We start from the raw sequence: 13861 nt of genomic DNA, 5'->3' as shown, positions 1-13861 counted from the left end.
TTAATGTCTCTAGAAGCGGTCTGGAAGGCTGACTTGTCATTGGAGTTTTCTGTACAGCGTGTGTCCCTTAGAGGTACTGATAGGCGCATTGAAAAGAATACAAGACGCTCACACACTACCCGATTTCTATCTAACGTGCGCCCCCGCGATTGGTGCTCCGTGCCACTGCGTTTCATGTTAGTAGAGGACGACGAAGTTGACCTGTCAACTATCCAGAATCGACTGAGGCAATGTCGCATAACATCCCTTACATCATCATGTAGGTACAGTGTAATAAGCAAGCAAGCAAGCATTTTTGTGAGACGATGTTGACAGGTGGACATGTCGCGACTAATTATTCTTGAGAGGCGTAATCCAGCTGAGCCTCGAAGCATGAAGCCCTGGCGAGCCTCAGCCTTAAAGGGTAGTACACTACCTATCCGATGTAATTAGGGCCAAATGGAGCCACCAACACCTACGAACTTCGAAGGGGAATTAGCTACGTTTTACGTTGTTGCGTGGAAGACTGAACCAGCGATCACGACATTCTAGGCTGGTCGTCGTTACGGGAGTACAGTCAGTCTTAGCCAAAGCTTGCCTGGCCTAGGGGCTCTTTGCCCTGTGCAGGGTATCGCAGCCAGCCTTTCAACGTTGCACGCGCCGAATCCAGATATTTCTTGTACTATGTAGTAGTGAGTAGAGAACAGATTGCATTGCCAAAATTGTTCGATGGAGATGCAACTGCAGAGCCAGCCAGCAAGCCTCGCAGGTTCAGGGGGTCCTGGAGATGGCGATTGGCAAAAGGAGATGCAGGAATGGCAAGCCACTCTCCAAAGCGTGCGCAATCACTCGCCGTCGGGATCAAATTTATGGTGGGATAAGTTCCTAATCTTGAAACCTGGAACAATTCCGAACTTACCTAAGCATCATTTCTGATTGCTTTTCCTCTCTAGCCCCCTTTCGTGCCTTCTCACCGAAAATCCCACCCTCGCATCTAATAATAATCCCTACCGTCGCCGTCTCGTACGGACAAGAGTCTTCTTCATCCCTTCCTCTCGTCGTTTTCGACAGCCATTTGTATCCAACACCACCTGCACGAAATCGCAGTGTGCTGACCTCCTCTTTCTTCCGTCCACATCTTTTCTTCCTCCCCACTTTTGCGTCTGAGCACAGCTCGAATACTTCCACTGACGCCTTCCTTATCACCTCTACCACAGCGCCCAACACACTCTTTTTCGTCCTTACCCTCTTCCTCCAAATTCATCTATAAAACACAATGTCGAGCGACGAGAAAATGCGGTCGTCTGTTGACGCCGCTCGCGATACAGCTCAACCGGTCCTTCCGACTGTCAACCCGGAGGTGAAGCAACAGGAGAAGGCAGCGCTTCACCCAGCCGCTTACATTGCGTAAGTCTCTTCAGTGAATGCAATAACACGCCTACTGCTAAATACTAACTATACCGCAGAACATGGATTGCCATGTCTGGTAGCGTCATTGTTTTCAACAAGTACATTTTGGACAGAGCGGGTTTCCGTAAGCCTATTGCGACATCTCAGAAGACAATTCATTCTGACTCTCTCAGCCTTCCCAATTTTCCTCACCACATGGCATTTGCTATTTGCGACAATCATGACACAGATTTTGGCTAGATTCACAAATCTACTGGACTCTCGGAAGAAGGTGCCCATGAGTGGCCGTGTATACCTCCGTGCTATTGTCCCAATTGGTATCTTCTTCAGTGTCAGCTTGATCTGTGGTAATCAGACCTATCTGTATCTCTCTGTGGCTTTCATCCAGATGCTCAAGGTATGGCGTTCTATGTTAATATGAAGGGAATCTCTAACCATAACAGGCCACCATGCCCGTCGCTGTTCTTCTTGTCACCTGGGCTTTGGGCGTCGCTCCCCCGAACTGGAAGCAGCTCGGGAACGTGTCGTTCATCGTACTCGGTGTAATGATCGCTTCTTTCGGCGAGATCAAATTCGACATGACGGGCTTCCTCTACCAGGTCGCAGGTATCCTCTTCGAGGCTACTCGCCTCGTCATGGTCCAGCGCCTTCTCAGCTCTTCCGAGTTCAAGATGGATCCTCTGGTGTCTCTTTATTATTACGCCCCATGCTGTGCTGTTATGAACTTCATCGTATGGATCTTCGCTGAATCTCATAAGATGGGCATGGTCGATATCCAGCGCGTCGGTGGTTTTACATTATTCGCCAACGCTACTGTAGCATTCCTCCTCAACGTTTCTGTCGTCTTCCTGGTACGTTCTATCGATTTACAGGACAAACTTGATACTAATTCATATCACAGATTGGCAAAACCTCCTCTCTTGTCCTAACTCTTTCTGGGGTACTGAAGGATATCCTCCTTGTTCTCTGCTCCATGCTTCTCTTCCACGACCCAGTCTCTCTACTACAAGCCTTTGGTTACTCTGTGGCTCTCGGTGGCCTTGTCTACTACAAGCTTGGTACTGATAAGCTCAAGGAGTACATTGGTCAGGGCTCACGCTCATGGGCGGAATTTGGAGCAACCCGCCCAGCCTTGCGCAAGCTGATTGTCTTCGGTGTCATTCTGTTCACGATGTTTGTTTTGCTTGGTGGCCTCGCCCCAACATTCGCTCCGGAGCAGTATAACTCTGCAGTCTCGAGCATGCTCGGTGAGAAGGGAGTCTAATCGACTCCCGGGCCGAGCGATACCAGGGGGAAAGCATGACGACCTGCAAAGGATATTGACCACATGACGTGGTAGCGCATAGAAAACGCATGTAACACAAAAAGATATATCTTTTTAATCCCCACGGCGCTGGCATGTTCACCTCTCTTTATGGTACCGGCCTCGCCTCTTTCTCAGACTTGCGCTCGCCGGCGAAGGGCTCGTCCGCATATTCTTCGACACTTCGACATTTGATGTTACGACTTAGGGGGCTTCGGGTTCGGCGTCTTATAGACTTACTTGGCTTCCGAATACGCGCTTCAATGATCGCTGAGATCTTCTGCACTCGACGTTTTATCCGTTCACACCTACAGCCACCCTATATGTTCATTACTTTTCTTTTGGTTGCTGGCGAGACGTCTCGTTTCCTTCAAGGCAGTGTGATTCACGGACTATGAGCAATGCGTGAGGTATGTTGGTGCACAGTGCTGAAGGGGCATCTGACCACAAAAATATGAATGGGTTTATGCAAGGCAACACGCGACCCTGCTTCAATGTAATTATTATCAAGTTCTAGTGATCTCCAACCATGTGTGCTTGATGCTTGGTGGCATGATGAGCAGTGCTGTTTCTCATGACGCCACAACACTCAAAGCTCGCTCTAGAAAGCATACAGATAAGCAACCGATGATTGCTTGTTCGCTGTGTACGCTGCGGCCCGCACCATGTTCCGCAGGCTTAGCGCTATTCAAGTGAAAACTCACGAGTCACGCACGCCGCGTTTCTTACAATTCGAATCCATTATCAAAAAAAATACACCGTGTATCCTCCTACCATAACCCTTACGCGTGATTTGTCTGGCATCAGTCCGAAGTAGTCACCGGAACCCTACTTTGCATATAACTTTATTGGAAGGGAAGTCATCAAGCTCTATATGGCCGCACAGAGCAGTAGCTTTTCTGCTCATTTCCCACGTTACGTGACTACCTCTACTCAACTTGAACTGAATTTACATCTCGCCAGCCTTAGCGTGTCCGAAACATAAAGAGCGTCGGCGGTCCATATTTCCAGGGTCCCCTTACACGCGATTACTACATTCGTCTTCATTTCCACCATGGACACGGTATCATGACAGAGGCTTCGATGATAGCACAGACTTCAATGTGTATGAGGAACCTACCTCACAGTACACACTCAGTTTCCTTGTGGATGACCTCAATCGAGAACGAATCGCGGCCGGCCAGCCTCATGTAAAAGTCCTGAGGAGTTTTTGACGTCATCAATGGCACGAGCACTGATATGCGAGCGTGATCATTTCTCTCAAACTCATATGTACTAATTTTCCAGAATATCCGCTATCATGCTACGCCGATGGCAGGAGACTGCGCATTGGCTTCGATATAACGATGGCGTTATCCTGAGAAAAGTGTTCGCCAACCAGGACAACCTTGTTACAGGGGTAAGACCATCCGCAAGTCATACTTGCTCAATATCATCTGTTGTATGACTGAGAATGTAAGATATGGGGCACCACTTTGACCTACATAGTAGAGAACTCGTGTTTGCACTCGATCAAGATTGATTCTAGTATGTGAGAACGGACTGCCACACAGACTTTTTGATACTGTTCGTGAGCGATATTGCCAGTCAAGGCTGAGCCTCAACAATATGACTTCCACTTCATCAACTCACTAGATCTCGTTCGTTGATGACCGGGGAGCATCTCGTCGATCTCCTAGAGTGCGTGGAGCCTAGCCACGACCTCAACGGCGACGTTTGTGATGGCTCGTGACTCGTTTTGACTGCATAATCAAAAGTGGCCTCAGGCACCAGCACCACGCCTTGTGGCTAGTGAGAAATTTCCCCGCCAAGAAGCACAGCCCCAAAGTACCCCGTACCCCTCAGGTCGTTCTCTCCTTGAAGGGGTACGTCAGCGAAAGTGTGCCAAGAGTGCATATTATTTGCAGCTGTTCTCTTCGACGCGCGTGTCGTGCTCAAGCATTGTTCAAATATAGTCACTCCAAGGCTTCCATCGTATAATTAGGCCCGGCGGTACGGTAAATCGTTCCTCTACCATCGCACCACCTTTGAATCTGACAGCGACCCCTCCTAACCTCTGCGCGCTTCACCACAGTCGCAATTATGAATGTGATCAAGCTTCAAAGGTAAGTCTTCCCGCCACTACAATAATCAAGAGTCGATGCTGATGAGATGTTTGATTCTAGAAAATACCCACAGTTCGACCAAGGTGCCATCTTCGGGCTTCAAGATGCATTCCGTAAACTCGACGTTGACGATAAAGGCTACCTTGACGAGGCCACCGTCATAAAGGCTACACAAACATCAGAGCGCCAGCCGTATGATGTCGTCCGCCAGGCGCTGAAAGAAGTGGAACTAGATAGCTCAAGGAGGGTCGAGCTCGACGACTATGTTGACGTTAGTTGTTCTATAGCGATCATCGTCGCTACGAAAAACAATCACTAACGCAGCTCCTCCAGCTCATCTCGAAATTGAGACAATCTTCTCCTGCGCAACAGCGCATGTCGACTGGTCCAACACGACCACGAGGTCTCAGTGGCGCAGCGCCACCCCAATCCCCACAGCATGCGCACAAGAGCAGTCAAGGTGCCAGTGGCGGAGGAAGAATCCAAGTGCAAGGATCGTCTGCCAACGTCACCCATACCATCAACGAGGATGAACGCACCGAGTTCACCCGACACATTAATACAGTTTTGGCCGGCGACGCTGACATTGGGGACCGACTACCTTTCCCGACCGACACGTTCGAGATGTTCGACCAATGCAAGGATGGTTTGGTACTAGCAAAGCTGATCAACGATAGCGTACCAGACACGATTGACGAGCGTGTTCTCAATAGGGAGGGCAAGAAGATTAAGAAGTTGAATGCTTTCCACATGACCGAGAACAATAATATTGTTATCGAATCCGCAAAGGGTATTGGATGTTCAGTCGTGAATATTGGTAGCGGAGACATTATTGAAGTACGAGAACATCTCATTCTTGGCTTGATCTGGCAGGTGATCAGAAGAGGTCTGCTCGGCAAGATCGATATCAGGCTGCACCCGGAGCTGTATCGTCTTTTGGACGATGATGAAACTTTGGAGCAGTTCTTGAGGTTACCGCCAGAGCAAATCTTGCTTCGATGGTTCAACTACCACCTTAAAAATGCTAAGTGGCACAGAAAGTAAGTACTGTCCCCTTTTTTAGAGGCCAGTATTCATGATGACTGTAGTGTGTCGAACTTTTCCAAAGACGTATCCGATGGTGAAAACTATACCGTCCTGCTCAACCAATTGAAACCTGATATTTGCTCGAGAGCACCACTTCAGACGCAGGATCTTCATCAGCGCGCCGAGCAAGTCCTCGATAACGCCGACCGCCTAGATTGCCGCAAATTTCTTACGCCAAAGTCACTGGTGGCTGGAAATCCGAAGCTCAATCTTGCATTCGTTGCCAATCTGTTCAATACCCACCCTGGTCTAGATCCCATCACGGAAGAAGAAAAGGCGGATATTGAGGACTTTGATGCCGAAGGTGAACGTGAAGCTCGTGTGTTTACCCTGTGGCTCAACTCCCTGGACGTGCAACCCACGGTAGTATCGTTCTTCGATGATCTGCAAGATGGCACTATTCTCTTACAGGCGTACGACAAAGTCATTCCTGGTAGTGTGAACTGGCGGCACGTCAACAAGAGACCTGCAAGTGGTGGTGAAGTCATGCGCTTCAAGGCTGTGGAAAACACAAACTACGCTGTAGAGCTCGGGAAACAGAATCACTTCTCACTAGTCGGTATTCAAGGAGCCGACATCACTGACGGTCAGCGGACTCTGACGTTGGGCATGGTGTGGCAACTGATGCGCCGTGACATAATCTCGACTCTTTCGGCTCTAGCTCAACGACTAGGCAAACGCGAAATTACAGATGGAGACATGGTCAAATGGGCGAACGACAAGGCACGCCAAGGCGGCGGCAAGTCTCCAGCAATCCGCAGCTTCAAGGACTCTACTCTTGGTACCGGTGTATTCCTACTCGATGTTCTGAGCGGCATGAAGAGCAGCTACGTCGACTATGACATGGTTGCAAGCGGCAGATCAGACGAGGAAGCGTACATGAATGCCAAACTCGCTATCAGTATTGCTCGTAAGATGGGGGCCACCATCTGGCTGGTTCCCGAGGATATTGCCAATGTCCGCAGTCGACTCATCACCACCTTCATTGGCAGTCTGATGTCCACTTCCGAACGATCGGGATGATAGTTCGGAAGAGTGTGTGTTCATTCCGATGCCACATCACAGCAGAATCGCGGGCTCGCTCAGGTTAATGCTGATGAGATGCAATGGATGGATGGGTGGTGCTAAATAAGCGTGTGAAGGAGTTGTCAAACGAATGCATGCGGCGGGTAAAAGCGCGTGCTTCTCCATAGCTTTGGTTATCAATACAGTATAAGACTTCCTCTTACGATCCTTTCGGCAGGCGAGAGGCTACACCCGAGGCCTTCTCCATGCCAAAACACACTGATATGCGTGTACATGCTTACTATAGGTGAATACCGATCGACAATATTGCTTTCCCAGGAGTAAGACTGAGCATGAGATCCACACTAAATGGTTATCGTTCGGCCGCCAATTTTCCAACCGTGCAAAGTCAGTGTTAAGATTCGTGTGTCGTAATTCGATATTTTCGATATCATCATCACTGTTCTCCTATCAGAGTCCCCTCATCCTCTCATTTATACCATGTCCATCAAGCACAATACCCTCCACCCTAAGTTCCATGCGCTCAAGAGCCCATAAATTCCAGTGGCACAGAATAGTGTTTGTGAATCTCTGGCGATAGTATAACATCCGACGCCTTAACAACCCACAAGCAAGATGCGAAACCGCAGTATATTTGACCTACGTACAGCCCTATCTCCCAAACCTCCCATATTACCGACGTCGACGCCATCTCCCCCCCCCCCCAAGACCCTCCACTCAGCGCCACACCACCGCAAGCAGACCACAAACCACAATCTCTCATATTCACACCCAGACACCAACTCCCCGTTCCTCACACCTGTCCATCCCAATTCATCCCAAACTATGCATACCCAAGCCCAGCAGCATGCTCCAGATCATGCAGTCTGCGATTCAAAATCTCAAGTCTGCGTTTGCACTCGCGGGCGCGTGCAACGATGGGGAGGCGCTGCTCGAGCGAAGCGCCGCGGGAGTCGAGGGCGGAGTATTGGTTTGTGAGGCGGTTGTGTTCGGCGAGGAGGCGGTCTTTGACGTGGAGGGTCTGGCAGATGTTAGTCTCTTGAGTGAGGGAGATTGGAAGCCAGGGAGATGAGTTGAAGTACAGGATATGAGGTAGTTTGTGAGTGTAGAACTGCTTTATGATAGTGGGAGTTGAGAGACAAGTTGAGATTCTCTCAGGGTGAGCTCGTAGTTCATCACGGGAGACGCAGTGATATAAGTCAAGGAATTTCACTGTAAAGGGTTTGTACGTACTGATTCGAGTGTCTGGGTTCCAGCGAGCAACTCGTCCGCAAAGCCAAACTGACACATGGGAGGCGGGTCGTTGCGCATCGGAGGATGAAGCTGCAATGGCGCATGTTGAGGGTGCAGAAAGCCGCCGAAATTGAGCGTCTCGACGTAGTTTTGTGCCTGTTGTTGTGGTTGAGGACCCGCTGGACCATGATATTCTGACTTGATAATTCTGTGAGGGATCATAGGCCCGTTATGGAATGTGTATTGCGGTCCCATGGCTGGCATGAAGGTCTGGTTTGCCATGTAATGCCCGGGCATGTGGTCTTGGAGGACACCGGGCGGGGGCATTGTCATTGCTCTTGGATGAGAGATGGCTTCATTTGGAGTCGGCTCGCGCAGGTACTGTTGCATTGGTCTGTATACGTTTGGGGGACCCAGAGAGGGCTGGCGCGAAGGGCCGTCAGGCACAGACAGGAAGCGAGAAGGAGGCAGTCTCTTTCTCTGTTCGGCATCTGGGATGTCCATGTCCTGTAAGTTGTTAGTGAGGAGTAACAAGGGTGCTTTGTCCCAAAGTCTCTCGGCAATGACTGTGGCTGAGGATCTGACGTGAAGAATTTTACTGGCAGTGTTTAGATACCTTGTAGAAGGCTTCTTCTTCTCTTTGCCCCAAATAATGATTTTCTAGTTGAAATGCTGGAGGAGGCTCAATCTTGAATGTACTCAGATGGTCCTCTGTATACCTTCGCGAAGGATCATATCCTGGCATTCTCGTATGACGTTCTGTCCACGATGTGGGAGCATCATTCTCGGCCATATTGAAATACTCGAGGTCTTTGAATACAACGACAAGACGTTGAAGTAAGGAATGATTGGAGTGCGGTCGAAGAAAGTTTGCAGCTGCGCAGTCTTTTATAAACACTGTTTTCGGGTCGATATGTCAGCATTCACACTAGGCGAAAACTGTTGGGGGAGAGCTTCACAAGTGAAGTATCCCCAACTGACCCGGCACTACTTCAAGTCCATTTCACTATAGCAGTCAGGGCAGTCTTACTTTCGGGATTGATCAACACCATGACTCACATCTAATGACTTTGCTCCTTAGAAGTGAAGCCACATGGCAGAGAATCCAGAGAACAGAATATGACAATTAAGAAGTGAGGCCAGATCTCCTTCACATAGTCTCATGAACGGGTCGACAAAAGAACAGGAGGTGTCACGTTCCTTTCCAGGTCCTAGACAAGAACTGCAAGAAAACCTTAAGGACAGTAATTTCAAGAACATAACGAGGGGCAGGTCCCGTGATCTCTTGATTCTCTACGAGCACCTGATCAAACACAAGTATGCTTTGAGTCTCATGATGGATGGTTGCCTAGCTATTGGAGCGGAAGTATGAGACAGAGCGCACTGGGCCTTGCTGACAACAATACTCACATGAAGCTCGATCTAGCATTTGGCCAAGAGAGGCTAGTATATGGTGAACGCGGAAAATCTCGTGCAGTATGCAGTCATGAAGTTATGCTTAGAGAAGGAGTTCGCTGTTGTCGGCAGAGATCGAAAGATACTTAACGTGGTATTCAGTAACCGCTTCACTTGCAGGAGAGTAATGTTGTCGACGAAACGGATATAGCAACAAGAAGACTGAGATGTCGTCGACTGGAGACCTTACTGAAACGCCACTAGAGGTATTAGAACGAATAGAAGGCCTGGATTAGCTAGGCACCGGTGAAAGAGGTAATAGAGTGCGTGATCGTTGAAGTTCGTGGTCAAAAGTGGTGCTCTTGGCTGGACCCTGCGTGTAGGAGATCAACAAAGTGAAACATCACTTTGACTAAACGTTTCTACGTCATAGCAGCCAGCAGCCAATAATAGTAACTTCTCGGAGTATAAGTATCGAAATAGGCAATCCAATGATTAATATCGTGGAAGTTCGTGGTCAAAAGTGATGCTCTTGGCTGGACCCTGAATATCACACGTGGAGAAGATAAACAAAGTGAAACATCACTTTGAAACACGACCGTGCGTTGATCATAGCAGCTAATAACCAATGATAGAACCTCTGAGAGCGTAGCCACCGAAAGAGGCAATCCAATAACCATTATCGTGGAAGTTCGTGGTCAAAAGTGATGCTCTTGGCTGGACCCTGTATACTTATAAACAAACCTGAAACACGACCAACCCCGTGTCATACGTCATGGCAGCCGATAACCAATAATAATGACCTCTCAGAGTGTATACACCGAAATAGGTAGTCTATAGAACACCATCGTGGAAGTTCGTGGTCAAAAGTGATGGCTGGACCCTGAATATCGTACCTACCTAATCGGAAAGGCCGATAGGTGTCTACTAACCTAATGAGACCTAGCGTGGCTCTACACGGGTAATGACGCCATCTCGAGATAGTGCTTCTAATTGATACTCTGCGACCACATGTTGTCTGTTGCACCATCGAAGTCGTCACTTGCATACATATCAAATGGCTTCATATCTTCCTCGTACAGCTCCCAGAGCTTTAGGCTACTTGAAGTCCGTCGCGCGACCGAATGTGGCGCATACACGCCCTGCATTCCACACTCGTCGCTTCTTAGCAACGTCGACGGAGCAGCCACGTCTACGATTGGGGGCTACAGGTATGTTTTGCAGCTCTATTGAGACATATATACAAGTCCTGATGCTATGTAGCCCCGAATTTCAAGGCCAAAACGACCATTGGCGACATCGATTTCCACGAATACATTGGCAATAGCTGGGCCATTCTGTTCTCCCACCCCAAGGACTACACTCCTGTCTGCACGACAGAGCTGGGGGCTTTTTCCAAGCTGAAGGGCGAGTTTGATAGGCGAGGCGTCAAAATGATTGGCTTGGTACGAACTCGACTACCTGTTGTACCCGTCGCAGGACTTTGAGCTAATCGCACTCGCACAGAGTGCCGACGACCTGGGCAACCACGAAAAATGGGTCTCGGATATCAACGAAATCTCAAAGACAAACGTGACATTCCCCATCATTGCCGATAGCGACCGTGCTATCGCATACAAGTACGACATGATTGCGCAAGAGGACATTGACAAGAAGAACGAATTGCCCTTGACGATCCGCTCCGTCTTCGTGATCGATCCGAGCAAGAAGATCAGACTCACGATGCTGTACCCCGCGTCGACGGGCAGAAACTCTGCCGAGGTCTTGAGGGTCATCGACTCGCTACAGACCACAGACAAGAAGGGTGTAGCTACGCCGATCGACTGGAATGTGGGTGACGATGTCATAATCCCGGTGCCGGTGTCGACGGAAGATGCGAAGAAGAAGTTTGGCGACGTCAGGGAGGTCAAGCCATACCTGCGGTACACTAATGTTGGGAAATAGAGCTGCATCTAAGGTGTAAATGTAGCGATGGTGGTGGACAGAGATAGATCATAGAATGTCACAAAGCTGTACTCTTATAATACCATGTGCAGGTGATCTCAATTTCAACACAACTGACTAGCCATCAGGCTTGTGTTTCTACCCGTAAGTGATGGTCGATTTGGAAGGTGGACGACGACAATGCTGACCATTCATTGTAGCAGGTATCATCGAAGAATCATGGTCAAAGCATACTACTGAGGTAGTGTTTGTTACATCATCAAGAACACCCATATCCAGTCACAACTGGACTACCACGATGTCTCCGTACGCATGGACGACCATACATACAGCCCTACGAGCGAAGGCGACTAGTCTGAGGAACGGTCCATCCCATACTTCCCCGACGAGTTCATGCAGCTCACGTCCTCCAAGAGGTCTGCGTCTATGCGTGATAAGGGCTTGAGGGGTGCCCCAGTCGACTCGACCAGCAAACCACCAAGTAACGAAACACGATACGACCATGGAGACAGTGTCTTGTGCCTGGCGATGGGACTATGGTAGACAAGCTCTACGTGTGGACTTCAGACTTAAGAGACCCGCCAAGTCACGACGGCTGATCTACCGCCTTCTGCTTGGCCATCTCGCGGCGTGCAGTGATAGACCGACAGATCTGGAATGTCGCCAAGGTGATTTGGCAGTGGTTCGCAGCTTGATTGCAGCATAGCGTGCAGGAAGTCTGCCGGGACTAGGACATCGGAATATGGGGTCAAACTGAAGTCAGCTTAGAAGATGGACAGACGGCAAGACTGTGGTGATACTCTGCCACTGTTGGCGGTGTAAGCACGACTGGTGTTTAGGATACGGCGCCGTGGTACGGGACGGGACGTAGTGAGCAATCAAACCGTACATTCAGTTAAAATGCAAAACTCCAGGACTTCAGATTGTCTTCATCCACCCGGGGGCAGTGCTGGGAGTCCTCTCAGCCTCGAAGATAGCCAGAGCTACACAGCAAGACCGTCCATGCACGCCAATCACACAGCACGTGGAACTGTCACTGTCTGTCACCGACATGGCTCAGCAGCAAACCTTCACAATCCCCTCAATTGTCTTCTCTCCCCTCTTCTCGTGTTCTATCCCTCCCCGGTCTTCTCCTCGCGCACTTCTTCCCTTTCCTCCCATCCTTCCATCCCTTCCCTTGCATCCCAGCCCCGGTCGCGTCCCCCCCCCCCCCCCCCTAAACCAGCACTCGGCACACGAGTCACGACAACGCATAGACGCACCACACCCCCCTCCCTCCCTTCTTCCCTACCAAGTGCACACACCCATCCGTTCAATCCAGTCCATCCAGTCCATCCATGCCGCACGGGCACTCGCCTATCCCCGCGCCTCGCATCCTCCTCCCTCGTAAAAACCTAATCGTACCTTCTCTTTCGGGTAATTTATGTGTCAGCATGGATCCCTGTCCACGGTCCTTCTCCCTCCCTTTCTTGCTCGAGCAGAGCGCGCAATAAAGCAGAGCAGAGCAGAGCGAAACGAAAATTGCCTCCCCCTCCTCGCTCTTGTTCGGGAAGGGGCAAGGGAAGAAGGGGAACGCAGGGAAGACAAGGATGGGGATGAGGTGATGATGATATGGTTTAGTCATCTATCTCATGCTATGGATGGACATGGACTTGGGACTGGCGGGCGGTTCGTTTCTTCTTTTTGCTCTTGTTCTTCCGTGCTTCCGTGCTTCCGTGCTTCTGTGCGTGCTTCTGCTGTTCGGGCAGGCAGAGAAAGCGGTTATTTGTGATGCCCTTGTTTGGGTTGGTCCGTTCTAGTCTGGTCTGGTCTGGTCTGGTCTGGTCTGCCTTACGATGCACACACACGCACACACGCACACACGCACGGGCTGGCGTCTATCTACTTACTTACTGACTGACTGACTGACCTACTAACTTACCATAAGTAAATCCAGTCCCGTCATCAGCCGAAAGGAGCAAAGGCACCGAAGACCCCGAAGGAACTAACGAACACACACACACACACACACACACACACACACACGAAGGAAGGAAAGGAAAGGAAAGGAAAGGAAGGTTATTCGATGCTTCGATGCTTCGATGCTTCGCTGGCCCCGAATACCCTTGCCTAGCTACCGTAACTAACCTGGCTGACTGACAACCGTGCTATCAACTAACGAACTAACTAACCACAGTAGAACTAACTAACCAACTAACTGCTCGGCTAACTCGCCGCGCCGCACCGCAACCGCAACCGTAACCGCAACCGCACCGCACTGCACCCCGACGCGGACCCCATGCTCCCAGTGCTCAGTGCTCAGTGCTCAGTGCTCAGTGCTCAGTGCTCAGTGCTCAGTGCTCAGTGCTCAGTGCTCAGTGCTCAGTGCTCAGTGCTCAGT

General features: G+C 49.9%; 4 protein-coding genes across 4 annotated transcripts; 3 read left to right on the top strand and 1 right to left on the bottom strand.

Moving 5' to 3' along the window:
- Nucleotides 1–1255: 1255 nt before the first annotated feature.
- EJ05DRAFT_499238 (TPT-domain-containing protein) lies at nt 1256–2653 on the top strand (the record flags this gene model as incomplete). The annotated part of the gene is made up of 5 exons (XM_033746803.1): nt 1256–1386; nt 1446–1513; nt 1563–1786; nt 1833–2240; nt 2291–2653. The coding sequence occupies 5 exons, from the start codon at nt 1256–1258 to the stop codon at nt 2651–2653; spliced, it is 1194 nt and encodes a 397-aa protein (XP_033602503.1).
- A 1890-nt stretch (nt 2654–4543) lies between these two features.
- EJ05DRAFT_475067 (fimbrin) lies at nt 4544–7242 on the top strand. Its single transcript, XM_033743727.1, has 4 exons — nt 4544–4797; nt 4858–5068; nt 5131–5837; nt 5886–7242. Exons 1-4 carry the CDS (start codon nt 4775–4777, stop codon nt 6904–6906), a joined length of 1962 nt encoding a protein of 653 aa, XP_033602502.1. The 5' UTR covers nt 4544–4774; the 3' UTR covers nt 6907–7242.
- Nucleotides 7243–7619: 377 nt separating this feature from the next.
- EJ05DRAFT_320207 (uncharacterized protein) lies at nt 7620–9001 on the bottom strand. Its single transcript, XM_033740756.1, has 3 exons — nt 8728–9001; nt 8143–8649; nt 7620–7930 (listed from the first exon to the last, which is right to left on the bottom strand). Exons 2-3 carry the CDS (start codon nt 8644–8646, stop codon nt 7733–7735), a joined length of 702 nt encoding a protein of 233 aa, XP_033602501.1. The 5' UTR covers nt 8647–8649; nt 8728–9001; the 3' UTR covers nt 7620–7732.
- Nucleotides 9002–10594: 1593 nt separating this feature from the next.
- On the top strand, nt 10595–11481 carry EJ05DRAFT_499235 (thioredoxin-like protein; the record flags this gene model as incomplete). Its single annotated transcript, XM_033746802.1, has 3 exons — nt 10595–10748; nt 10801–10982; nt 11044–11481. The coding sequence occupies 3 exons, from the start codon at nt 10595–10597 to the stop codon at nt 11479–11481; spliced, it is 774 nt and encodes a 257-aa protein (XP_033602500.1).
- Between the last annotated feature and the right edge of the window lie 2380 nt (nt 11482–13861).

Source organism: Pseudovirgaria hyperparasitica (assembly GCF_010093815.1).
Source record: "Pseudovirgaria hyperparasitica strain CBS 121739 unplaced genomic scaffold EJ05scaffold_5, whole genome shotgun sequence".
Taxonomy (NCBI): domain Eukaryota; kingdom Fungi; phylum Ascomycota; class Dothideomycetes; order Acrospermales; family Acrospermaceae; genus Pseudovirgaria; species Pseudovirgaria hyperparasitica.
Note: the sequence above shows the minus strand (reverse complement) of the source record. Positions and strands in the feature narration are given on the sequence as shown.

Excerpts from the sequence above, each read along its gene's own strand:
- EJ05DRAFT_475067 (XM_033743727.1), top strand. The coding sequence starts at position 4,775 with ATGAATGTGATCAAGCTTCAAAG. Across the intron at positions 5,069-5,130 it reads AGCTCGACGACTATGTTGAC|CTCATCTCGAAATTGAGACA; the intron begins GTTAGTTGTTCT and ends CAGCTCCTCCAG. Across the intron at positions 5,838-5,885 it reads AATGCTAAGTGGCACAGAAA|TGTGTCGAACTTTTCCAAAG; the intron begins GTAAGTACTGTC and ends TGATGACTGTAG.
- EJ05DRAFT_320207 (XM_033740756.1), bottom strand. The coding sequence starts at position 8,646 with ATGGACATCCCAGATGCCGAACAGAGAAAGAGACTGCCTCCTTCTCGC. Across the intron at positions 7,931-8,142 it reads GAACCCAGACACTCGAATCA|ACCCTCCACGTCAAAGACCG; the intron begins GTACGTACAAAC and ends AACATCTGCCAG.